General features: G+C 39.4%; 1 protein-coding gene across 1 annotated transcript in view; it reads left to right on the top strand.

The window, feature by feature from the left end:
- The first annotated feature begins 877 nt into the window (after positions 1-877).
- Positions 878-27185, top strand: part of nav2b (neuron navigator 2b) — a 110106-nt gene continuing 83798 nt past the window's right edge. Inside the window, exons 1-9 of the mRNA XM_053631322.1 lie at positions 878-1204; positions 10198-10315; positions 12116-12168; positions 12628-12700; positions 13022-13286; positions 17011-17067; positions 17595-17704; positions 25460-26432; positions 26932-27041. Coding sequence (XP_053487297.1) covers positions 878-1204; positions 10198-10315; positions 12116-12168; positions 12628-12700; positions 13022-13286; positions 17011-17067; positions 17595-17704; positions 25460-26432; positions 26932-27041 — 2086 coding nt within the window. The remainder of the gene's footprint in view (positions 1205-10197; positions 10316-12115; positions 12169-12627; positions 12701-13021; positions 13287-17010; positions 17068-17594; positions 17705-25459; positions 26433-26931; positions 27042-27185) is intronic.

Raw genomic sequence — 27185 nt, 5'->3', positions numbered from 1 at the left:
GCTGGATTGAATATGATAAATTGCCTCTACGTGTGAATGTGTGTGTGTGTGTGTGTGCATGGTGCCCAACAATGACTGGCATCACATCCAGGGTGTATTCCCGCCTCATGCCCAGTGTTATTAGGATAAGCTGCGGATCCACTGTGACAAGGTCACAAATATAAAGTGGTTAAGTGATTGATTAAGGTAAAACCGCTCTGAAAAATGTAGCTTATGCGAAGTAAGTTGTATTAAGATTACCAGAGATGAATCTCTAAGAAATCACTAAGAAAGGCAGAGATTATCAGCAAGGGAACCGTGATGAACCCTTTATACTTGCTATTGATGCTAATAGAAACTGAGCTACAAAATCCTTCACTTGCGCAGGTTGCTCAGGTTTTACACCTTTAAATGATTACAGACTGGTGCAAAAGGGCATATAATAGATGGTAAGATCTTGCTGAACAGTCTTTCATCTAACAAGTGTTGCACTTGTCACTCCCGGGTTCTCACACTCTCTTTGAGAAGTGAATTCCTCTCGAGAGCTCTTTGGGATCTGAACAGAGGCTGAACATTATCATTTCAATGATATGCTGTCTAATCCAGCGAGAGCAGGTGCTGCAGAGCTGCAGCACTCGACCTGTACAGAAAACACAACTAGCTGAGGAACTCCGAGCTCGATTTAGCAAGCTGTGGTGATCTTTGTAGAGGTCAAGACTGTGTGTGAAAGAGTGTGGCTTCCCTGCGTCGCGTCTGTCTGTGTGTGTGAGTGATTGAGCGTCTAGGGGCAGTCCACTGACTCGCACCAGCTGTTGAGGCAGCACGCGAATGTTCCGTGTCCCACTCCTACTCCTACTCAAGTAGGAGAGTGTGTGTGCTCGTGTGTGTGCTCGTGTGCATGTGTGTATTGGTGAGTGCTTGTGCCACTGTAGAAGCACAGCACAGCTCTTCCAGTCCTGTCTGCAGTTGGACAGCAGAAGACAAGACAAGTGGACAAGAGCAGAAGAAGATGCCAGCCATTTTGGTCAACCCCAAGATGAAGTCAGGATTGCCCAAGCCTGTGCACAGCGCTCTGCCCATTCCTCAGGCTCACGTTCCGACACGGATGACTCAGAGCAGCGGTGCGAAGCTCACACACTACTCCAGTCTGAGGAAAAGCAGCCAGAGCACCGGCGCACTGCAGAGAAAGAGGCTCACGGATAACAAAACGTCTACAGATCCACAGGTTTGAGCGACGTGATCCTCCTGCTTCTGTCTCAGAGGTTTAATTGACTGTTTTGTTACAGAGTGTGTGTGTGTGTGTGATGAAAGAACTTAGATTAAAAATCAGAGCAGCATGTTTTGCGTTAAAAGGCGTCAGTGCTCCTTACTTACTGCAGTTTTCTCAAAAATATAGAAAAGTGCAAAAGTAAGGAGCCACAAATGTGGTAATGGAAGCGTAAACTCAGCAGTGTCTGCTGATTAACTCGCACCTGCAGGCAGTTGAGGTCTTGGTTAAGCGTTGTAAAGTTTTAATGAGGCTCTTAGGTTTTTCCTGTGTGTATATGTCTGTATATGTCTTTTATTTTAATCAAATATGACAAGTAAGGAATCACTTCTTATAATTGTAGTGAACTCATTCTGGATGTCGGAGTATCATTGTCAAATCGTTGTCAAAGTTCATTTACTCATAGTGTAATCTGTTTTCACATTACGGCAGTCACATGAATTATTACAGCACTGTAGTAGTTCCATTATTTTACATGTGGTGTAGAATCGGATGTAATTTCCCATCGAATGTTGTTGTCCCTACGAAGGTCAGTCTGATCATTTCAGTCCTATTCAAATAGGAGCCAATCGTTTCCAAAAAAAAAAGGTAAAAAATGAAGGTTTTTAAAATGTACACGTTTATATAGCAATTATGAAAGGAGTCTCCAGTGTCAGCACTTTGTTAAAGTCTGAAGTTCCTTTAGTTTTCCAACATGGGAAAGTCTTCAGGACAGATGGCTTTGTGATTTCTTAGTAACGTGACTTTTTTTTATATTAAAAACATACAGAGAGGTTTTTTTTATTTTTAAATGAGAGGATGGTGAGGGAATGACTGTTTATAGCTACTACAGTGTAAGTAATAACAGGAACTTGATTTAGTTTTGGGGACGTTCCATGAGATTAAAAACTGTAAAAGTGTACGACTTAAAAAAACACTTTAGGACATGCTGTTATAGGAAAATACTCAACCTCAACCTCACATTGCACCACCGTGTTTTTGATTATTTTCCGACAAAAGCACACCTCGTGTGTTTTATAATAATGAGTCTTTATTTATCACATATACATTACAGCACAGTGAAATTGTTTTCTTTGCCTACCCCAGCATGTCAGTAAGCCGGGGTCAGAGCGCAGGGTCAGCCATGATACAGCACCCCTGGAGCAGAGAGGGTTAAGGGCCTTGCTCAAAGGCCCAACAGTGGCAGCCTGGCAGTGCTGGGACTTGAACCCCCGACCTGCTGATCAGTAACCCAGAGCTTTAACCGCCAAGCCACCACTGCAATATGTGCTGTTAGTGAACACTCGTGGCCTGCCTAGGAATAATGGCCAAATAACGGTAAAGTAATGAATGAATCTGGGTAAATTTATCACAGTAGAACTATCCATTTGATTTTAAAAATGTAGTGAAGTAAATAAATGTTTAAGTTGGAAGAAACCTTTCTTATTGATGAATCAGGTATATCCTCAAAACACACTTAAGCACAGTAGCAAAGAATTTCTTCTTTTGTACTATGGACCACTGCGTAAAATTACGCTCTTTGGTGATGCAACTTTTGCCTTGTTGAGAAAATCTTGAGAAGAAAGTGTCCTGACAACTCACTCGAGACAGCATAATGAAATAAATATAGACAAATAATTTCTAGGGGTATAACGATTTTGACACAAAATTCAAATTCAATATGAGTTTGATATGATGGTGAATGTCAGAGCTAGTATGCTAGCATGCTAGTGTGCTGTCACGTGAAAACAGTGTGTATAGGAGAAACATGTTTTAAACCCATGAGGAAGGATTAAGCTTAAGTGTTTCTTACACCTCACGTAATACAAACAGTGTTTTCTAATGAGCGGTCTACTTTATTATGCAGCGTGTATTGTATTCTTCGATACCTTTGATGTATCTAATCGAGAGCCTGATATCAAACGAAATGATACGATAAGTCGTATCGTTGCGGCCATAATAACGACTATTGTAATTGTACTTTACAAATAAGTTGTGTTTACATGTTTCCACAAATGTTTAGCGCCCTCTGGTGCCTTACTTGTTGAAAAAGGCTTCACGTTCATACAGTACATTCAGTTTACTATAAACCATTTACAGAGACATAATTGACATGCTTTCGACCTAAGCTGATCCGATAAGTCCTTTAATATTGGACGACTTGCTACATGATAACAGACTCTAGTTCAGATAAACATCTCTGTGATTCTACAAGCAGGTTTGATTTATTTATGTGTTTATTTTGTGTCACACTAAGGGGAGTTCTTATCATGGTCTACCGCTATGCGTAACATAATGAAAGGTCTATTTTGTGTAAAAATGCAGGGGTGGAAACTAAACATGGATTTATCAGATTTTGTACAACATATCACATCACCACATCATGCTCAATGAGGCTTGTTTCTTCCTCTTAAAGCCACTTGATCTTTAAAAGTTTGTTTGTGCTGGAAGACTAAGACCTGACTATTTTCGTGGCCACTGAATAGTTCTAGTAGAAAGTGTCTTTTTTTAGGACTAGAGGAGGCAGCCCTGGTCAGATGTGATGTTCTGTCTCATTGCACACCAAGTCTGCAGCTGCATTGTGAGTGTGAGTGTGTGTGAGTGTGAGGAAGAGTGCATGTGTGTTTATTTTACCCTGCGCTCCTGCTGCAGTGAAGAACTTCGTTCTTCATGTGGTAAGGAGGATGATGAAACACTACACCACTTGCCCTGTCATTATAGGATTACAAAACACACAAGCGCACATGGCGGTGGAGAATTTACTACAGCGCTGTATTAGTAGCGGCCCGCCACACTGCAGGTGGGCACACGGCCATGTGGGATCCATAGTAGGGAATGTCACTGGGGTTGGTATGTGGAAGCAAATATCATCCGTTAACCCTTTTGAGCCCTACAATAAGGATCTAGACCATGGGTTTCATTTAATACACTAGATATGAACTAATTTATTTGTAAATTGTTCGCAGGAGCATTTACATACGAAATGTGGTTCGTGAAAACCCAGTTAGTTCAGAACAACTTTCATATCCTGTGAGAACTCCTTAGTTTGTGTAAATTTACATACAGTATAAGGAGAATCACCAATATGAACGTCAATTGTAAGGCCTCAGTTTGTATAATTGGCGTGAGGTGCTGCAAATTTATATATAGATTGTGTGTGAAGTTTAAATAGCATATTTATTTCCGTTGCACAAACACTTTTAAATGTTGTCAAATAATTCAACTGTAGTCAACATTCAATTAGGCCAAAAGAAATGGCGCCGTATAAAAAAGAAGGAGGGGTTAGTAGGACTGTGCTAGCTGAAGCACTGCATTGGCCGAGCTACATTATTGGAAGGTTTAGATGCTGGGGTGTCCAATCTTATCCGGAAAGGGCCGGTGTGGGTGCGGGTTTTCATTCCAACCAAGCAGAAGCTACACCTGAGTCTATTGAAAGCCAAGATCAACTGATTAAACAGGCCCTTTGCGAATAAGATTGGACACCCCTGGTTTAAAGTATACAGAATTATAGAGGGGTTTTTTTGGATGTTTTTAGTCATTTACAGCTGGCTGGTGTTTATCAACGTACGCAACATACGAGTATGAAGAAAATCAACGATACTGAAACTATTGGTAATCTTACATGCATATTTTTGTGCGAAAACATTTACACACGTTACTAAAACATTGATAACGGAGGCCCTATGTGTGTAACTTGCAGGTAGACTGCATCAAAGTTTGAGCCTCTGATTCACTACTAGTGCTGATAAAATACACACATGGTTTTGGTACTTATGAATAAGATGCTTGGATTGGCTGTGGTGGAAGTAAGAAAAAAAAGTACATTTAAAACCGCTTCTAAATAGTCACCTGTACATCTCCAGCCAACACGGTGGATGAAAATGGATCTATATACAAAATAATCAAACCAGCAATGAACCAAGCAGAAGGACAAACTACAAAAGGACAATCAATTTTTAATCCCACTGGAATGATCGTTGTGTGATCAGGTATACTGATCCGGGAAAAATGTGAGACTAGTTGAAGTTTGTGAGCATCAGTGAGCAAAAAAAGCCCCCCAAAACTAGAAAGGCAGCATGTGTGTTTTCTGTTAAATGTTACTCATCTCAAAACTGTTGAGTAAGATGTCTCAATGGAACAAAATTGGGTGTTTCTTCCATAGTCGGATGTGACTGGCTTGAAACTAGGGCAGAAGTCAGAGAGAGATTTGTTTACATGGGAATTTAAGGGGTTAGTGTGAACACCTAAGAGTTGAAATCCTGATAAATCCTATCAAGATGTGAAATTGTTGGGAGAGATAATGTGCTATCAGGTCTGATTTCTCAACAAAAAAATGTGCTTAGTCACAAAGTGCTTTAAAGTGCACCTATTATGGTTTTGAAACGTGCCTAATTTTGTTTTAAAAGTCTCATACAATAGATTTACATGCATCCAAGGTCAAACAACACTTTAATGTGCTCATAATTTAAATTGCAGCATTACCTTTTTCCCCCCAGTGTCACAAACGATTCGTTCAATGATCCGTTCTAAAGGATTCATTCTAAACTCCTCCTTTCAGAGAGCATACTCTGCTCTGATTGGTCAGATGTCCCAGTCTGTTGTGATTGGTCTCATGCTGTCAGCATGTTTCAAAAAGGAAACGCCCACTACCATGACGAGTTTCAGCTCCGTCTGTTCGCGAGCAGCCAATGAAGACCAGAGGCGGGGCTTTTTATTACAAACCTACGTAGGTTAATACGGGAAGTGAGTCTGGAATTACTAACGACTCGTTTCAGCTGTTCAGAATCGATTCCTTCTTTTGGGAGTCAATAACTCCGTTTGTCGTGTGCTTTGATTTTTGGAACTTTGCAGACTTTTACATTCACAAACAGCTCTATAACACACTACATGAAAGGTAAAATTTGAAAAACCATAATAGGTGCACTTTAAGATAACGCCCACTAAACTTTGATTACATTAGGCTGTTTAAAATAAGCACAAAAAGCAGATCATTTCTTTTGTCAATTCGGTTTTGATTTGTGGAGACCAAATTGTCTATAAAAATATATATACCATGTTGTCCAAAATTGTGGGAATTTTATGATATAAAATAAATTCTGGCTGGATCACTACACTCTGCCAATCTCCAGTGGAAACCTGACCTCACACAGGGCCTTTTATTTTCCAGCATAAACTCGATTTGATCTCATATATATATATACTCCAACACAAACCCGTACACTATATATAGCTCTGAGTTTTGCACTTCTGTCCCCTTTTATGCTGGCACAAGTAGCTGGAAAACTTGAGGCTGTAAAAAAGTGGTGTAGAATTTGTTTTGGTGGGAGACGGCTTTTAAGCTCAGAGCTGCACTTTTTTAGAGCCAGCTGCTTTCCCTGTAAATAAAAGGCAATAATTAGTTAAATATCATATCATCTGTCCTTATTGGAACTAAACAAACTGGGTGTTTGTTAGGGTTGTCTTCATTCATGACATATTTGGACTTTAGTAAAGATACTGAAAAAAAAAAACCCAGCCTGCTAATACTGATGTGTGGCCACCATTTCTTTCGCTAAGGTGTTAAACCCGAGCTTAGTACATTTTCAGAGCTTATGTTTACAGGTTTGAATCCATGTGTTCACTGATTTCTGTGCATGTAAACGACACACACAGCCACAACCTACCACAGGCTTGAGGCACGGATCTGGAGATTATTAGAAGCACCGCAGGGGAGAGTCGATGCCAGGCCGCGGGTTTTTCTTTCAGAGGATGGGTGGAGTATTCCAGAGCCTCAGAGCTCAGAAATAAACAGAAATAAACTGTTTCCCCCACAGAGACTGACTGTATATATGTGTGTATATATATGTATATGTACATGCTTGCTTATGTGCAGTGTAAATGGTTAAAACTCTTGAGAAACAATTGAATTAGTTCATATGGTTATGTTATGTGTAGGTAATAAATGTTATAAATATGTTATAACCAATAATCCAGGGTTATATGGATCATAGATGGTTGTAAGGTAAAATCCTATTGATATAGTTGTTATAGAAGCATCAACAGTATTTATTTTGTCACATATACATTACAGCACAGTAAAATTCTTTTTTTTCCTCATATCCTAACTTGTTAGGAAGCTGGGATCAGAGTGCAGAGTCAGCCATGATACAGTGCCCCTGGATCAGATAGGGTTAAGGGCCTTGCTCAAGGACCCAACAGTGGCAGCTTGGTGGTGCTGGGGCATGAACCCCCAACCTTCTGGGGGCGACTGTGGTGTACACTCAGGTGGTAGAGTGGGTTGTCCACTAATCATAGGGTTGGTGGTTCGATTCCCAGCCCACATGACTCCATATACCAAAGTGTCCTTGGGCAAGACACTGAACCCCAAGTTGCTCCCGATGACAAGTTAGTGCCTTGCATGGCAGCTCTGCTACCATTGGCGTGTGAGTGTGTGTGTGAATGGGTGAATGAGACACAGTGTAAAGCGCTTTGGATAAAATAAGTGCACCATTTACCAATAACCCAGCTGAGCCACTACTGCCCAGGCTTTTTGCATATCCCAGCTTGTTAGGAAGCTTGATACACCGCCCCTTGAGTCACCACCGCCTAGGGTCAATAAGGTAAATAGGACCTCAATAAGGTCAATTAAATTTAATGTGTTTAAAATTATGTCAATCACACTTAATTTATTCTAATGTGCATGTTTTGGAATAAATACAGTATAAATGCCGTCAACTTGAATCTAGCTTTCATTTCAAGGATTTTAGTATGCTGACCTTCCGGCTTGTTTTCTACATTCAAAGGTTTTCCACCGTCACGTAATGGAAGTTGAGTTGGATGCAAGTGCAGAATTTTCCAGTTTAATAAAGAACAAAAAGAAAATACAAAAGACACTATGACCTTGAGGCAAAACACTATGGCAAAACTAAACATAAACCAGAGACATAAACACAGCAGCAAGAACTACGCCAAAGAAAGACAAATGTGAGACAGAGTGCAGTGCAAACTGTGGCTATATACACGAGTGCTCGATTAACAGGAACATGATTCAAGTGCAGGTGGTCATGTGACTGTGATGCAGTGGCTGCTGGGAACTGTAGTTCAGAGTTCCTTCTCTGATTACATGACATGCGCACACCCCTATCATTACAATTTTCCTCCTTGCAGGGAGAAAATGTGTGCTGGACCAACACCTCAGGATTACTACTACAAGCACACATTAGCCAGGTGCTGAACAGGCAACCCAACAATGCAACGGCCTGCAGCGCAACATACCCTGTTTCACTACTATTGAGTTGCAATTCCCAACCAATGTGGCAATGTGGGGTTGCAATTTCATGACTATATCCGTAATTGAGATGGCTCTATCTTCCGTCAATTAAGCTTGTGTGACACGCGTGTTCTGCCTCATGTCACTGAACAAAATGCGATAGAGTCGAGTGACTCTTTTCCTGATTGTCTTATGTCCTGATATCATATGTGGAAGCACTAGGGCTCATGTCTGGCCCATCACTTGCTGTTGGGAGTGTCCAGCCAGCAGACAGTTTTCCTGATAAAGAAAAGACCCTGGCCTTGCAGAGGCTCTGAGGCAACTCACATACACTTTGCGAATATCCTGGGTGCCTAAGCTCACCTAAAGCGAAGTTTTCGGGGCAGATGTAAAAGCAGATTCTGTGCTATGGTCACCACCAATCACTTTTGTTCACCGCCCACACTACAGATGCTTTTTAGACTCACAGTGGACTGGATTCTATCTATTTGTGTTTGTTGGGGGTTGACAATGGTAATTTTAGATTGTAATTTTAAGATGCTTCGGTACCGAATCGTACTCTGGAAGCAAGGCCACACTTTTTGGGCAAACAGAATAAGTCATTTACTTAATTCTCACAATACTTAAAACTCCATTGACTCATCACTGTATAGACCCGAGCATTTCAACTTTAGTGACTGCAGACCGTCCTATCCAGATTATTTCCATCCTGCATCTTTGTCCATTCATCCATCCATGTGTCCGATCGAGATCCTTGTTAACGTGATATCTCAGGAGCAAGTGGTTGAATGCTGAAGGATTCATATGGACATATCACTTTAAAAGGCAACTGAACTGATCAGATTATGGAATTAATTCAAACAGGGTCAAGGTTACAGCAAGGGCAAATATCTGAGAAATATTCTTAAATAGTTTCCTTCCTGATAGTCATACAGAGATGTTACTTACACGTTCATGCTCAGGAACTCAAGGCCCATATTTTTTAGGCTATCTAGGATTGGTCAGATTGGTCTATCCGTCTGTCTGTCTGTGCATCTGAGATTCTCGTAAGCACGATATCTCAAGAACGAGTTTTTTAAAGCTTTGTAGGACTTATATGGAATTATCATTGCAACCAGCAGATGAACCGATTTGATTCTGGAATTGATACAAACAGAGTCAAGGTCAAAGCAAGGTCAAATGTCAGAAATAGTTTTTCTTCAATAGCATCCTACCTGTTTGAAGTATATTTTAAAGATATTTGAGTCACACAAATTAGTAACAAGAAGGAGTAGACTTGTCGGCAGCTGGAGAATCCCTCTCGAACACCACTGGCGTCAAGTTCAACTTGTTTTTCTTATCGAGTGATATGGTTTAATATCACATGATAGATTATTCTAGCATTATGTATCTTTTAACATCACATCTAGCCAGCTTGTTTCTTACTTGTGCACCAGAGTACATCTTCATGTTATTTGGACAGGGTAATGAGACAGTTTAGCCACTGAAAAACCTTTCTGTCTGTTTGTGTGATGTCATGCACTTTGAGAAATGAGTGCTCTTATTGACTGACTCCACAGGAAGGTTAATAATAATGCCAGTCTTTGGAGGAAGGACTGTGGTTTGCATTTTCTTATCCTTTCATCCCGGGTGCTTGTGATCATCTTGTACCAGTGTGCTAGTCTAGAAAAAAAGAGAGTATTACTCATGTCTGGCTGGCTTTCTCTTTTTCTTGAATGGACAGATTTACACAGACTGGGCAAACCACTACCTGGCAAAGTCGGGTCATAAGCGTTTGATCAGAGACCTTCAGCAGGACATAGCAGACGGAGTACTTCTGGCTGAGATCATCCAGGTTGTAGGTAAAGAAATAGTCTGAATTCGATTTTTTTGTTGTTGTTGAACTATCCATTTAAAGAATATATATCCAAATTCCTAGAGTCAGATATTTGTCCTCTCGATGTTCAGTTCATTTGCGTGCTCTGAGGAGGGTGTGATGCCACAGACACATTCATCGTGTCTATTATGTTATTTAATGTAACTAACAGAGAACAGCTTCATTTGGGTGAAAACGCTGCTGCTTTGGTTTATTTATGAACAATTTGGTTTTGGTTTATTTTTGAATCTGGTTTGGAAGCACTACAGTCAGCATGTTAGGTCTTTTATGACATTTTGACATGTTTGGTCTGATTTATAAAGCACCTTTTTACATTTACAATGCGGCTTGAAGAGTTTTAAACTTCTTTGATGTTGCAGATTTAAAAATAACAAAATTAGCAAGAAACAAAGGATTAGCATGCTAAGCGTCCTTAATTATCGATTTATAGCACCTTTTACATATTTATAATGTGGCTCAAAGTTCTTCATATGTTATGCAAAGAACAAGGCATGGAAAACAGGAAGAATAATTCAAATAAAATAAATAGAATCTCCACAATACTGCATTTAGTCTGAAGTAGAATACATGATGCAATAACTAAAGTGGTACAATAATAACAGTGTGATTACATTACAAGTATTCCTGTGTATTTTTTATTTTTTTTTACATTTATTAGATCATAAGCATAAAAACAAAGTAACATTTATGTAATAACGCTATTGTTAAGTGTTTAACCTTTTGCGATGTTCAGTTCTTAAAACTGATCTTAAAACAGATCTTAAAACTCAATTTGGAACACAAAGTTCAGTGATGTATAAAGTTATTAACCCATTCTGAGCTTTTGAATCCATCCATACATCCATCTATCCATTCATCCATCCATCCATCCATCCAGTTGAGTTTTCTATTAAGATGTCAATCTAGTTTTCCACCAGTCCTCTCATCTATCATCTTTCATCTTTCCATTTATCTATATATACACTCCCATTTTCAATCCATTCTCCCATCCATCCATCTGTTCATTTACATATTAATCAATCCATCTGTACTGTAGATCCTATAATTTTTTAGTCTATTCTTCTATCCATTAGTGCATCCACCCATCCACTCACCTATCCATCTGTTCATCTTCTATCTATCTATCTATCTATCTATCTATCTATCTATCTATCTATCTATCTGTCTATCTATCTATCTGTGCCAGCCCTTCATCCATCCATCCATTCATTTGTTCTTCCATTTATCTATCTATCCATCCATTTATTTACCCACCTATAGTATTTCCTTTTATCTCTATTCACTATTAGATATTTTGATCCAGTAATCCACCCATTCATTCATCCACGTATTTATTTGTACACCTATCCTTCCATTTTCTATCTATTCATTATTCATCCATCTATTTGCCCACCTATCCTTTCACTCATCATCAATGCTGTGATCAATTCATTGGTCATCAGTCTAACAACCCATCCATTCATTCATCCATCTTTTATTCATCATTTATTTTGTGATCCATTAATCTGTTCATCATTTCACTGACCCATCCATCCATCTATCCATCCATCCATTTACCCACCCATCCTTACATTAATCCACGTTATGATCCATTAATATTTCCATCAGTCTACCAATCTATCCATCTATCCGTCTATTCATCCACATATAGTCCACATACTATATATATTTCTGTATTGAAAATCTTTACTTTAAAAATTCCAGTATAAATCTATCCAAGTTCGTTTGTCACAATAACTCACCCTGACTCTGTGTCTCTTCCAAGCTAATGAGAAGATTGCTGATATCAACGGCTACCCTGAAAACCGCTCTCAAATGGTAAGCTTCGATTTTATGCTGTGTATTTAACTACAAAGAAGGGAATAAAACTATAAATATAAATATTCCCAGATTCTGTGATTAGATACCAATCATCCTACCATACATAGAGCTCCCTCTAAAGAGGGGACAACTTTTAAAAGTGATCTTAAAGGCCTTGGTATTAAAGGAACACACAGGCATCTGTATTCCTAAGGGAAAGAGGGATTTATGTCGTACTGTCACACAAACACACACTCACTCACAGTAGGAGAGGGCTAAGTAAGAGTCATAAAAGCAGAGGCGTCCCATTGAGGTCCATCTGCCCTTGACTTCAGACTGGCAGTTACGGTGTGTTATATTTTAACACACATGGCTGTATTGGTGGATGAAGCTTTCTGAGGTCTTTCTGCTTGACGACTGCAGATTCATAGCACTTGTTTAATGGTGTGTGTGTGTGTGTGTGTGTGTGTGTTGCAGATTGAGAACATAGATGCCTGTCTTGGCTTTTTGGCAGCGAAAGGAGTGAATATAAAGGGACTCTGTGCTGAAGGTAAGTGAATGTATGTATGTGTGTGAGTGAAAAAGTCGAAAAAAGCTTGAAAATGTTGTGCTAATGCTAATTTCACTTTTACAAGCTTACAAGCAAGATTTGCAGTCATGTTAATGCCTTGCTATGCAAATGCTAGTAAATTAACATTAGATATATATTTTAATATGATGACAAACCTGCAACAGACCGGCGTCTCATCCAGTGTGTATTCCTGCGTTCACAGAATAGGCTCAGGATCCGCCACCAGGATAAATGAATTAATGTAGCTGCCAAACTGCTCCTTTATTGATTCCTATATTTATTTATTTATTTTCCTCCCAGAAATCCGCAGTGGCAATCTGAAAGCCATCCTGGGCCTGTTTTTCAGCCTATCACGCTACAAACAGCAACAACATGCATCACTAAAGCAAGCCAACGAAGAGACCCACATCCTGCAGGCAGCCCGTGTCCGGAGTGCCAGTCCTGCCCAGGCACACTCCCCTTGGTGCACTCCCCATGCACCCCCTTGCCTGGTCCATATCCATGAGAATGAGCAGAACAATACCAGTGAATCTGTGCTCAAGATTCAAGAGGACATGCAGTCCAGGTGTGTAGGGATTAAACACACTGCACAGGACCACACACACACACACACACACACACACACACACACTGCATTTCTAATTCAGTATTTTAGGATAAGTATCCAGCACTTATACAGCAAAGGTATGCATTTACACAAGTAGGTCCTGAGATTATTTTAATTTGTAATTAGATTAAAAATCATGCATGCATGTTAGTTCTTGTCTAAGGGTATTTTAAAGTATGACCTTTGGTAACATCATGACTCCAACTTAATGTATCATCTGGAGGGAACATGGGGCCATGGGAACATGCGGCCTTAGCAAAATAGGACCCTTGAAACTTCTGGCCCTGGGTACATAGGGTCTAAACAGATTCCATAGCATGGGTCCAGACACAGGTAGGCAAAGTTAAACAAGGATAGAAGTTTAAAGTTCATGGAGGAACACGCTAAAAGAGTTAAACAATCTTACACTGTTTTGTTGTCATTGATTTTTAAATGTTTAACAGTCAAGCATGTGATGGTTAAAAGGCTAAAAGGTTATAATGGTTAATGGTTAAAATGTTAAAACATTATGTTTAAAATGTTACAAACCTTAAAACATTATGTTTAATGGTTAAAATGTTAAAACGTTAAAAGATTACAGTGTTAAAGAGAATTCAAACAATTGTTATTATTAGAAGAAGATATTATTATTATTATTATTGTTATTATTATTATTATTATTATTATTATTATTATTCCATCCATCCATCCATCTTCTATACTACTTATCCTTCCTTCAGGGTCACGGGGAAACCTGGAGCCTATCCCAGGGAGCATCGGGCACAAGGCGGGGTACACCCTGGACAGGGTGCCAATCCATCGCAGGGCATATAATAATTATTATTATTATTATTATTATTATTATTATTATTATTATTATTAGAAAAAGCCAACAGTATATTGGCTCTGTCAAGCCAAGATAATTAAAATGCGAGGGAGCGGTCTAAACCAGGAAAATATGGAGCAAGGAAATATTTCTGAGGGCGTTTTCAGACCCTTAGATCTGTGCTTTGTTCCGAAACGGGGACTTCAATTGTTACAGTTACATTTTCTCTTTGGCTCAGTTCGCTTTCACAAGGCAACATTTAAAAGCGTACCGAATTCTGTTTATGCAAGTCACATGTGAGTAAACTGTCCTCTAATTGGTCAGAGTGCACCTGTTTATGTTCCGGGGGTACGCTCATAGCGGTCATCCATCAAGACGGATAGACAGCAGCTCCGTGAGCTTATTATGGCTTTCTTTTTAGCTGTACTTATTATAATTGATCTCATTTATATGTTCTACGGAGCGATTAAAGCCCATCTCCTTGAGAAGCTCGCTAAACTCCTTGTAAACCTCAGTGTTTTTATCTGTTTTTGAAAGTTGTTCAGAAATATATTTTAACTCGTCTTTGGTCCAAGTTAAACCGTGATTTATGTTGCGAGCCATTAGCAAAACAAACACGCTTTTTATGTAACGCAGTTCCCATCATGCATTGCTATACAGGGTGGTTTGTTGGTCCGTTGGGTCGGATTGCTTTCTCGCCACAAGCGAACCACTCCAGAGTTCGTTTGCAATCGGGCCGATTGTTTTGGTGCAGATCCGAGCATGATCGGCGTGTTCATATACGTCTAAACGAACCGAAACAAGGGAGAAAATGTAGCAGGTTCTGCCACAAATGCTCCAAACGAGCCAGGTGTGAAAACACCCTTAGATGGGAAACAAAGATAGGTCTTAATGACAATAATGCATAGTATCAGACTTTGCAACAAAACAATGACACATATACTGTAAGATCTAAAACTAATCAAGAATTAACACAGAACAGGTGAACACAATCAAACAACAGGCCAAGACCAATGAGAGACAGGACCATAACAGAAACCAAAATCATACAAAAGCACATGGAGTTTGTCACGATTCAAATGGAGAAACCGTGACCATCAATTATCAGTAAAAAGACAAATGTAATACAGTAAAATAAATACACAGGGGCAAATGTGTATCTTCACAGTACACAATAACAACACTTAACAAGATGAGTGTGAGATTGTGGAAGATGAAACGAATTTCATTGAGTATCATGATCATGATTATCAGATGGCATTATTACTATAGGCATTCAATTATCCTGTTCATTTTGTTATATAGTATATATACAGTATATTGGCCAAAAGTTTGTGCACAGATGACCATCACACCCATATGTGGTTTTTCCTTAAACCGTTGGCACAAAGATGTAAACACAAAATTTCCCCTCACTGGAACTAAGAGGACCAAACCTGGTTCGCCAAGGTTGGAGTGGAAGAACTCGAGTATCCTGCACAGAGCCCTGACCTCAACCCCACTGAACACCTTTGGGATGAACTGGAACGCCGACTGTACCCCAGGCCTCCTTGCTTGACCTCAGTGCCTGACCTCAGTAATGCTCTTGTGGCTGAATGAGCACAAATCCACACAGCCACGCTCCAAAATCTAGAGGAAAACCTTCCTAGTAGAGTGGTTGTTAATATAACAGTAAATGGGGAATAAATCTGGGATGTAATGTTCAGAAAGCACATATAACTGTGATGGTCAGGTGTCCACATACTTTTGCCATATAGTGTACATGTGTGTGGCGGCAAGGAAGAACCCTCTGCACTCCGTATAAATGACAGCAAATAAAGCTTTCAAATAGTTAAATTACCTAATAAAAATATGACGAGAAATATAGCCAAAAGAATGGACTGAATAAATTCGTGAATATTTCAGCACTGGTGTTATCCTGAACAGGGATCAGTAGAGATGACGATGGGGCTCCAGGTGATGAGACAGAGACTGATGTGGTTCATGCTGATAATCAGAATGATAACTCAGTTCTCAATGTAAACTCATAATTCTTTGAGAAAGAATTACTTATTAGTTATTGACTACTAAGTTAGTTAGTAATTAGTAGTTACTAAGTTACTAATGTCGCTTATTAGGTTGTTAATGTCAAGGTAGCCTGTCAGCTGAGGATAATATTAAAATCAGGTTAAGTTCATTTCAGCAGAGATAATCCTGTATAGAGATTGCATCAAAGCTTTTAAAGACTCTTAGACTAGTTAGTGATGTAAATATAATGATTTCTTATATAAAAATAAATGACACAGTCATTTAATATGGGATGAATGAAATACTGGCATGGCACGTCTGAATTGCCTGTCAGTCTGTTGGCTATGAATAGAGATTGCTGTAAAAATAGTAATGGTCATTATAATAATTTATATAATTTGGGGGCAGTGGTGGCTTGGTGGTTAATGCTCTGGGTTACTGATTAGAAGGTCAGGGGTTCAAGCCCCAGCGCTGCCACTTTTGGGACCTTGAGCAAGGCCCTTAACCCTCTTTGCTCCTGGCATGCTGTATCATGTACCCTGCGCTCTGACCCCAACCTCCTGACATGCTGAATTATGCAAAGAAAAGAATTTCACTGTCCATATGTATATGTGATCAATAAAGACTCATTATCATAATCTTGTGCATTACTTGTTAAATAATATTTTAAATCTCACCATATGAAGGGTTTCCCAGGCCGCCACACATACATATTAACATTAGATTTGTATCTACCATTGCTTTTCGTGAGCTCTCTTTTCTCATTTCTAACTTCTTATCACATAAAACAATTTTTTTTTCATGCTGGGTTGATCTCTTCTGATCTCTTTCTTCTCTCCCTATTTCCATCTTTATATGTCATCCATCCAGAGACTCATCGCTGAGTAAATCTCACAAGCTGTGTGCTGCTCCAAAAAAGTCCAATAGGTCAGCTCCACAGTGTTCAGTAAACACCACAGTGCCAAATAATGCACGACCTCCTGCACTTGTACAAATGCTGCATGTAAGCAAGATCAGTGTGTGTGTGCTCAAGTGTGTGTGTGTGTGTGTGTGTGTATGTGTGTGTGTTTCCAAGTGACTGCTATGCCCCTGCAATTCCTGGTACACTACCTCCCTCTAGCTGTGATGCCGTGCTACTGTAATGCCTTCAGGTCCAGAGAAGCATGCGGAACTTCTGAATGGTCGATTTGTTCATGTTCATATTATCAGAAGGTGACTTAGAATATGATTCAGAAAAATAAAGCTGCTGAGGTTCTTTTCTATGATTAGTAAGCTAGTCTAATGTCATTACAGAGGAGTAGCCAGAAGGTTAGCGTCAGCGAGAGGTGATTTTGCAAAGAAAAGTAGAAGAACAGTGTGGTTTTGTAGCTCTGAAGCTAAGGTGATTGTGTGTTTGGCTGTTTTGGTTTGTGTGTGTGTGTGTGTGTGTGTGTGTGTGTGTATGGGTGTTGTAGACTACCAGGTCCATCGATCCAGCCCAGGAGATCCAGCAGCAGACGCAGCCAGAGCTTCATACATCGTGACGAGTCTAAAACCCCGATGTTAACCTGCACGCAGCGCACAGGTACACCAAATTCTCCACTCAACCTCGTACTAAGTGAAATATCAGTGCTCGTTTATTTTGCTCAAGCTTTACAGCTGTTGGAACCTGAAGAGTTACAAAAAAATGTAAAAGGGCCTTCCTAAATGTACTGAATGTACCAAATTTTATTTTCCCTTGTTCAAGATCTACAAAATAAAACTGTCAATAAATTCACTGTTAATTCTAAGTGAAATAAAGATGGGCATGGCATTTGTACTGTACGTGAATTTGAGTTCTCATATAATCATGTGTCAAGTTCAAGTAGGAACCTTATAAATGATACACAGCAAATTAGATCACATCACTTAGCCAAGATTTTTATCCAGACCCCTCTCACTTTAGTGTTCAAACTTTAGCATGGAGTGATCACATGGACCAATATTATGGCTACAATGATTCATGGTATATAAGTAGGGTTTGCACCTCTATTTGTTTTTATTTGTTTTTCCATAGTTAAAGCAAAAAAAAAAAAAAAAAAAAACTCAAGACATTACAATTTTTAGGCTGTTTTATTTGTGTAGCCAAGAGATACATCAAACCACACTTTAACTAACAACCATACCCAAGTTTCTAATTACATTTCCAGCTTCAGTGCTTATTAGGCTGCATATAAACAAATAAAATAGTGCAAGAAATGTGCAAAATAATGAATCTATATATATATCATATAATACTATTTAAGACCGTTCCAGTTCTTTCAAGTGCACCTATTATGGTTTTTCAGGTATTACCTTTCATGTAGTGTGTTATAGAGCTGTTTGTGAATGTAAAAAAGTTTCAAAAATCAAAGCGCACAACAAACGGAGTCATTGACTCCCAAAAGAAGGAACCAATTCTGAACAGCTGAAACGATTAATTAGTAATTCCACACTTACTTCCTGTACTAATCTACGTAGGTTTGTAACAAAAGCCCCGCCTCTGGTCTTCATCGGAAGCTCGCGAACTGACAGAGCAGACGGTTTCCTTTTTGAAACACGCTGACAGCGGTAGACCAGTCACAACAGACTGGGACATCTGACCAATCAGAGCAGAGTATGCCCTCTGAAAGGAGGAGTTTAGACTGAATCCTTTAGAACGGATAATTGAACGAGTCGTTTGTGACACTGGGGAAAAAAGGTAATGTTGCAGTTTAGATTATGTGCACATTAAAGTGTTTTTTGACCTTAGATGCATGTAAACCTATTGTATGAGACCTTTAAAACAAAATTAGGCACGTTTCAAAACCATAATAGGTGCACTTTAAATAGCGTAATTGGACGTACCAATGGACCTGGCAGTTCATCTGAATTCGCTGATTCTGGAAATAAAAGCACACAGAATGTTAGCTCATGTCCATCACAGAGCCCTCCTTAAACCTCAGTGACCAGTCTTCCTTGAATGGAGGATGTGCTGCCCAGGAGGTTTTTCCACCACGTTCAATTCCAGCCTCGGTAGTATCCAAAAATATCTTTAGATCGGCATCTTTGAGCTGGCATGGGCTGCTGATCTGACTCTGAATGAGCTGAGTGGGATTGGATAGTGACTCTGAAAGTGCTCTTTCACACAATGCAGCTTATGACAGAATTCACTGTGCTACAGTGTGAGGGATTTCTTTACGATTATATTTAGCTTTTAAGAACACCACAAATAACTGTGGGAGGAATTCATTCAAAAGCAGCTGCGAGTGAGATTTAAAAAAAAAACAGCCTTGAGCACATACTTTGCACAAAGTTGGGGGTTTGAATCCCACCTCCGCCCTATGTGCCTATGGTTTGGGGGTTTCCTCCGGGTACTCCAGTTTCCTCCCCCCGTCCAAAGACACGCGTTGTAGGCTGATAGGCATTTCAAAATTGTCCGCAGTGTGTGAATGTGTGTGTGATTATGCCCTATGACAGGTTGGTAACTTATCCAGGGTGTCCCCCACCTTGTGCCCTGAATTCCCTGGGATAGGATCCAGGATACCTGCGACCCTGTGTAGGATAAGCAGTGTGGAAAATGGATGGATAGATGGATGGATGGACTACTCCCAGACTTACACAATGTGCAGTTGATTGTAGAATTTGGCTACATCTAGTCTGAAATATTTTCAGACAAGCAAATGACTGCTTTCCTTCCTGTCTGCCTTGCTGTTTTTTCCCAGTCGACAGCTCCCCACTAGAGGCGACTAGTGAACGTATTAGTCGACTAGTCTATGCAACCTGTAGTATGTAGCTGGACTGAAGAAACGCCAGTATGAGAATGCAATTTATCCATAATGACTAAACAATCAGCATTGTATTGTTAATGCTATGCTGACATCCAGCACCTGGTGTGTGTGTGTAGCTCTGTGTTGTGTTGTTTCTGATCCCATGTACTTTTCAGTAGCACCTGGTTGGCCCTCCATTTGAAGGCTTTGATTTGGAAGTTGTGCATTGTGTGTGTTTGTGTGTGTGTGGTCATGATATTTGCCTCACACTTTTTTTTTTAAGTATGTTAAATGTCAGGGTTGTTCAGAGTCACTCTTTCGTTTCGCATTCTCTTTTTCAACCTAAAAATTACAGACTGTAAATGAAAGTTGCTTTCTTGTGTGCATGTGTGTGTGTGTGTGTGTGTGTGTGTGTGTGTGTGTGTGGGTATGTGTGAAAGAGCACGTTCTCTCAGCTGCAGCTGGTTGTGGTATGCACTCCTTCACTGTCCTTTGATTCAGCTTTAATTAAAGAGCGAGAGAGATAAAGAAAAAGGAGAGAGAGAGAGAGAGGGGAGCTGGGATAATGAGAGCGCATAATGGAAAAAAAAGAAGGGAGTGAATGAGGTTGGAGAAAGTGCATTCATACTCTTGGACTAATTTATGGAAGGATACAATGGTGCTATAATATAAACTGGGACTTTAGCCCGAAATACACCATGGTCAGTGTCCTCTAAACTACACAGAGGAAACTACACAACGATGTCAACCAGTACACACACGACATCACGGCTGCTCTGACACAGGGTAGACAGTTATTCATTGATTTTCCAATGCTGAATCAGGACCTGATTTATTGTGTGTGTGTGTGTGTGTGTGTGTGTGTGTGTGTGTGTGTAAGAGAGAGCACAGTGGCACGCTAAGTTAAAAATAAGTGAAATTCAGCATGAGTGATAACCACAGGTAAGACCACACCTGACTTCCAGCAGACTGTAAAACTCCTGCTCGGGCCTTGTGCTTGTCTTAGTTTGGATTATAGGCTTGTAAATTTCCCCGTTGAAATGATATTGGGTTTATTCCATGTCCTGAGTGATGATGTGCCTCATATGTAATTTGGACATTTTTCACAACCCCTTGAGGGTGAACCTCAAAGGCACTGTGTGCTCTTTAGCTTTTGGCTCTAAGAGCTCTAAGATGCTCCAGGTGTTCACTAACTTGCCCAGATCTGTGTGGAATTTAACCGTATGATTTATCCTGCAATGGACTGTGCCCGGGATTTCTTCCCTTTTATTTTGTTTGGCTCACATATTGGCTTTATTGGCTGGTGGTTTTTTCGTGTTCTGCATAATGCGAACAATTGTTTGTTTCTTTCTTTTATGATATGTGTTTTTATGCAGTATATCTGTCTGCAGTCATCTGACCTTATCCTTAGTAAGGAATAAAACACTTAGGGGCATGCAGTTATAGGAAAATAATCAATGACTCTGTGGTGTGATGCAGTCTGATTTTATTGCTGTTATACAGCAGCAAGTTGCCAACAATTATAAATGTTCTAGGTTTATAGTTGCATATAATGTTGTATAAACTAATTAATTCCTGTTATCACTTATGTACATTATAATATCTATAAACGTAAGTTAACAAGAAATGCAGGTAGTTACTGAGAAAACACAAAGTGCTCCATCCTGAAGACATTCACATGGTGGAAAACCTCCTAGTGTTAATAATGAAAACAAATAAATGTACGTTTTTCTTTAGTTGTTAAATAGCCTTTTAAAAATATATAAAATCCATGTAGTATTAGTTGAAGTTGATGTGGAGTGTCCTGTGGATTTGCTGTTACTCTAGAAAGATAACATATTACAGCTGGAGCATTAACATAAAAACGTGATTTGTCTTGCAGCCAGAAAATTAGTTTCCCCTTCTGACCAATCAGATTTGAGTATTCAACAGAACTGTGGTACAAAGCTGATTAGCCTACATACTTATAGCATTTATAGGTGAAGCGCTTCAAATGGAACTTTTTCAAAGTTATTCATGTTGAAAACTGACGACTGAAATCTGTAAACGTTTTGGATTTGAGAATAGATTCGGTGTGTTAATGGCTTCGAGTAACATTACTAAACAAAATCGATTCTCAGCTAATCGTTTAGGCTAGGTTTAGGTTAGCAAAATGTTTTCTGAACGTTGTGGAGGAACTTTTGTTCATGAACCATTTTGAGGCATTCCTACAAGTGTTGTATATTTAGCTATAAAAAAAATAAAAAAAAACATTAACAGAACACTTCTGTAACGTTATTGCTGAAACTGTTTAATGACATATTTGAATTACATTTTGAATCAGACTCATTGAATCATGTCTTAGCGGTTACGGCTCTGGGTTACTGATTGAAAGGTCAGGGGTTCAAGCCCTAGCACTGCCAAGCTGCCACTGTTGGGCCCTTAACCCTCTGCTCCAGGGGCGCATCATGGCTGACCCTGCGCTCTGACCCCAGCTTCCTGACAGGCTGGGGTATGCGAAGAAAACAATTTCACTGTATAAGTATATGTGACCAATAAAGACTCATTATCATTATTATGTTTTCAGAACGTTGTTTTTCTAACCTTTTTAGAACCTGTTGGATTTGTTATATTTGTAAATATTCTGATAACAGTCGATGTTAAAGCGCACCTATTATGGTTTTGAAATGAGCCTAATTCTGTTTAAGCAGTCTCCATATAATAGGTTTACATGCATCCAAGGTCAAAAAACACTTTAATGTGCTTATAATTTAAATTGCAGCATTATCTTTTTCAACCCAGTGTCACAAACGATCAGTTCTATAGGATTCATTCTAAACTCCTCCATTCAGAGAGCATACTCTGTTCTGATTGGTCAGATGTCCCAGTCTGTTGTGATTGGTCTACCGCTGTCAGCAAGCAGCCAATGAAGACCAGAGGCGGGGCTTTTTGTTACAAACCTACGTAGGTTAGTACGGGAAGTGAGTCTGGAATTACTAAGGACTCGTTTCAGCTGTTCAGAATCGGTTCCTTCTTTTGGGAGTCAATAACTCTGTTTGTCGTGTGCTTTGATTTTTGAAACTTTGCAGTTTCGCAACTTTTGCAACTTTTTACCTTCACAAACAGCTCTATAACACACTACATGAAAGGTAATATTTGAAAAACCATAATAGGTGCACTTTAATGTTGGTGGGAATTTTAGTTTTTTTTTCCCCCAACATAACACTGTAAGCCAAATCGTCATTACTTTACACATGAATTTTTTTTTCATGAATAGTATATGTTTATAATATATTATATAGTCTAAACTTCATAGAATCTGACAAATATATTATCAAGTATGCTGATTATATTCTTTGATAGCTGGTTGTGTTTATTGCCTTCTGATGCTATTCTGACTGATTTTTATTTATTTTTTTCTGGCTTTTTAATGATGTTGCTCTTTATGGTCAGTTGGACAATGTAGAGGAAAAGCAGTGCTAGTTCCACCTCCTCGGTGCTTGATCCTGATTCATGCTTTTGGGTCCATTTACTCGCTGAAGTTTTCTTTTCTCAATGGTTCAGTAAACACTACATTTTCTTCACCAACATCTTCTGGTGTGTTCAACGTATCACCACATTCTCAAACCCTTAAAGGTGCCTTTGAGCATTTTAACTCCCATATAGTTAAGCAGTGCTTTTGAACTCCAATAGAGAGCAGCTTTCATGCCCTTGTTAACATTTGAAAGTGGGCATTTGACCCACTTTCTCTGTGTGTGAATGGGCTACCCATACAGCAGCTGCCAAAGTGTCCTTTTACAGTAGCCGAACATCCAAATGTGAGCACTTAACATTCCTTTCTAGTCCATCTTATCAAACACTTTAGGTCCATTGTGGATTCTGTGTCTTCTCATTACAAAGGTAAGAAAAAATCATGAATATTATAATCAACATCTATTGGATGTTTCATGATTGAAAAGGCTGGACAGTATACCATCTTTAATTTTTAAAGAATGCATTTGTCAGGTTGTACTACGTTTTAGTGGTGATGTTACAAAAATAAAATGTTTGCAGTGTTCTGAAAACGTGATTGTAGTTCACGTCACAAAGTGGTTCTTGTTTGGAACAATATGAGATTTTAACATTATGGAAAATTTTTAATGGTAGAAGGTTAAAGGTGGTTAAAATTCAAGTTATTGTTGTTAAAACGTTTCAAAATGCCACAAAGAAACTCTCAAAATATCCTGAAAACTTGCCTTGAAGTGTTAAAGGGTCCAAAACAACCATAATGTTCAAATAAACATTCTGCTAACCAAAATCTATTTGGTGGGTTGATAGATTCAATTAATAAATATTTCTAAACTTATGATAATACTTTTTTTTTTTTTTTTTGCAGAGAGTGTGCCAGAGCCACACCAATAGTTTTGTTTATTTTTCCTGACGTTCACATGAACACAACGCTTTTTTTCCAATTAAATTAAATAGACCACCTCATTTATTCCCTAAACTGACCCATGAGTCATCTGCGTTCTGTGAGCGCTCTTTCACTTGAGGAACTGAAAAAAAAAAACCCTCGCAAAAACAAACACACTCCTGCTTGCTGTTTGGGTTTGAATTTGGACTACTTGGCTTATATACTGTACATTTCCTCTAACTGCCTCACTCGTGTGAGAATAATAAGTACGTAGTGGGCTGAGGAGTTTGCCAATCTTCAAGGAAAATACTGGGTTGTTACCAGATGTGTGATTTATTAAGCTCAGAAACAGGTCTGGATGGCTGTGAGGTGAGTTTAAAGTATTAAATTATTGATGAATGTGTTTTAAGTTTAATTTTATGTTACCACGACCACTAGAGTGGCCCGTGTCTATCAATAGTGATTATAATTGTTATTAGTAATTGCTCTATCTGCAAATTGTTAGATACTTGTCAATGTGCAAGTGTGAAAATTATCGAGTATTAAGTCCTGGTAATGCTGAGCACTGTACAGTTTAAAAGATCTGTATCTCTCTGTAAATGCGAGAATAGAAATCTAACCTACTGGGATCCTCTCTGCTGGCTGTGTGTACATTTATATTTTTAATTTTTAACTTTTAATAGTACGTAAAGAGGGACATGTTTTTCAGTTGCCTTTATTAGTCACTCATTGGGCACATTCCAGTGCAGGTGATTCCAGGAAGACTTATAGGAACTCAAGAACCTTTATTTTGTAGTTCCAAGAACATGTATAGTTCCTGCTCCAGGGTTTTATACTATTTTCTATAAAACATGAATTATTGGGGTTGGAGTTTGCTGTATTGAGTCTTGTAGTCTGGTTAAATGTTTCACAGTTTGATAGAATCACAAACCCACCTTTTCGTAAAAATATTTCATGTGTAATTACTGAAGTTTAGTTTGTATCAGAACGTGAGTCCCACTGAGGTTCTGGAACCTTTTGAGGAACTCCCCTGTACTAGAGTTCTTGGATACCGTTAACTCCTTTACTTCCTCAAATGGTTCTCGAAGCTTGGTGAAAACACATGTTATCCCTATAATAATATAATCCTATAATCATCATGATCATCATCTTCATCCAGAAGTCAGTTCAATTGTACCAAATATCCCATTTCCTCCTACAGATAAATCAGGTTCATCTCCAATAATGGTTGATGAAGGACCTCCCAGTTCTCCTGTTCTTCCATCTAGCAGCACCACTTGCACCACCAACACCAAAGGATGGAGGAGCAAGTCTCTCAATGCCAAGCACAGTGCCACCTCCTCTATTCTTTCCATCAAACCGCCCTCCTCAGCTTCCCTGGAGGTTCCTCCCAAAGTCATCGCCCAAAAGTCCATGCTAGACAAGCTGAAGCTCTTTAACAGCAGACCCTCTTCTCGAGCATCCAGCGTCGCATCTCTAGAAGATCCTGAAGCTTTAAATCCAGATCTGAATGAAGCAAACATTTGTCCTTTCCACCCTGAAGCCCATTTGGGAAACCAGCAACCTAACATGGCAAGTGACTCCAGTCCTAAGTTGGCTCTGAAAGGTATCGCACAAAGAACGCTGGGCAGGACTTTCGTGCCCAAGGTCAAGACTGCTGAGAAGGACAAAGACAAAGTAAAGACAAAAAGTAAAGCAGATAAAGATAAAACAACAAAACGATCTTCTGGCATTGAGCAAGACCGGATTATGGAAGTACATCAAGAAACCAGGGCTGAACCTCCAACATTGGCTGATGGTAAAAAATCCAGTTTGATTCCCAAAGGAACCAAGGGCCATAGCAACGCTAAGAAAGAAGGGTCATCACAGAGCGGTATACCCAAACCGGGGCAAACCAGTAAGGCCTCAGGGATGGTAAAGAACTCAGTTGCAACCCCTGGTGGAAAAGTAGAACATTCACGTGGTTTCAGGGCCGGAGGTCCTGCATTGGCGCATAAATGTCTGATGGAGAACAAGAACACGAACTCGGCCTCTAGTTTGGTGTCGACAGAAGGACGATGCAGTCAGAACAGCTCGAGTAGTATCACTCAGACCAGCAATAACAACAACATTCAGCTTCCTCAAACACAGCACAGCCATCCCAACACGGCTACAGTCGCCCCCTTCATGTACAGGTCAGATGTTAGAGTTATGGTGTCTACAGCTTCACACTGCTAATCAGAATCTGTGTACAGATGGGGTAATAGATTTATTTGAGTGTGTGTTTGTTTGTGTTCAGACGTGCATAGAGTTTCCAAGAAATTAAACAACAAAATAATGACTCGAGTAGAAGCAACAGTTATTGGCACCCTTTTACTCAATACTTTGTGCTACCTCCCTTTGCCAAGATAACAGCTCTGTCTTGTGCTAAAATGTTTGCTAACATGAGCTAAGTCCAATTCATAATATGTTTTGAAATGAATTGAGAAATGGGCTAACTTGACAGAATATCGGTGAAAATCTGCCCATCTAGAATTCATAGAAATGACAAAAAAGGAATATGATGTTGAAATATTTCATCATGAACACTACTAAAAGCAAAGACAAAACCTAAAAGCAGTTTTTGAACAATGTCTTAAATTTGCTAACAGTGCATGCTGAATAAATTTGTTATTTGCTTCTTGTGCACTGTAGGTCTCAAACAGACGTGGATAAGACCAGCATGACTGAAGGAGGAGAAGGAAAGAAAGAGAGATCAGTCCTTCACAGCAAATCCATCCACACGTCTCTGGAAAGCCTGAGAGGTACAAGGCCTTTAGCTCACACTGATCAGATGTTTATGCGTAGACTAGACAGAGATCTCAAACTCTAGCACCACAATACATGAGGTCAGTCAGGTGTGTACTGCTGAACTCTGAGTTGTTTATCTGAACTGAGTAAAAATGAAG

The sequence above is a fragment of the Ictalurus furcatus genome, chromosome 8, assembly GCF_023375685.1.
Source record: "Ictalurus furcatus strain D&B chromosome 8, Billie_1.0, whole genome shotgun sequence".
Classification (NCBI taxonomy): domain Eukaryota; kingdom Metazoa; phylum Chordata; class Actinopteri; order Siluriformes; family Ictaluridae; genus Ictalurus; species Ictalurus furcatus.
The sequence above is the reverse complement of the archived record's forward strand: the minus strand, read 5'-3'. Positions and strand labels throughout refer to the sequence as shown.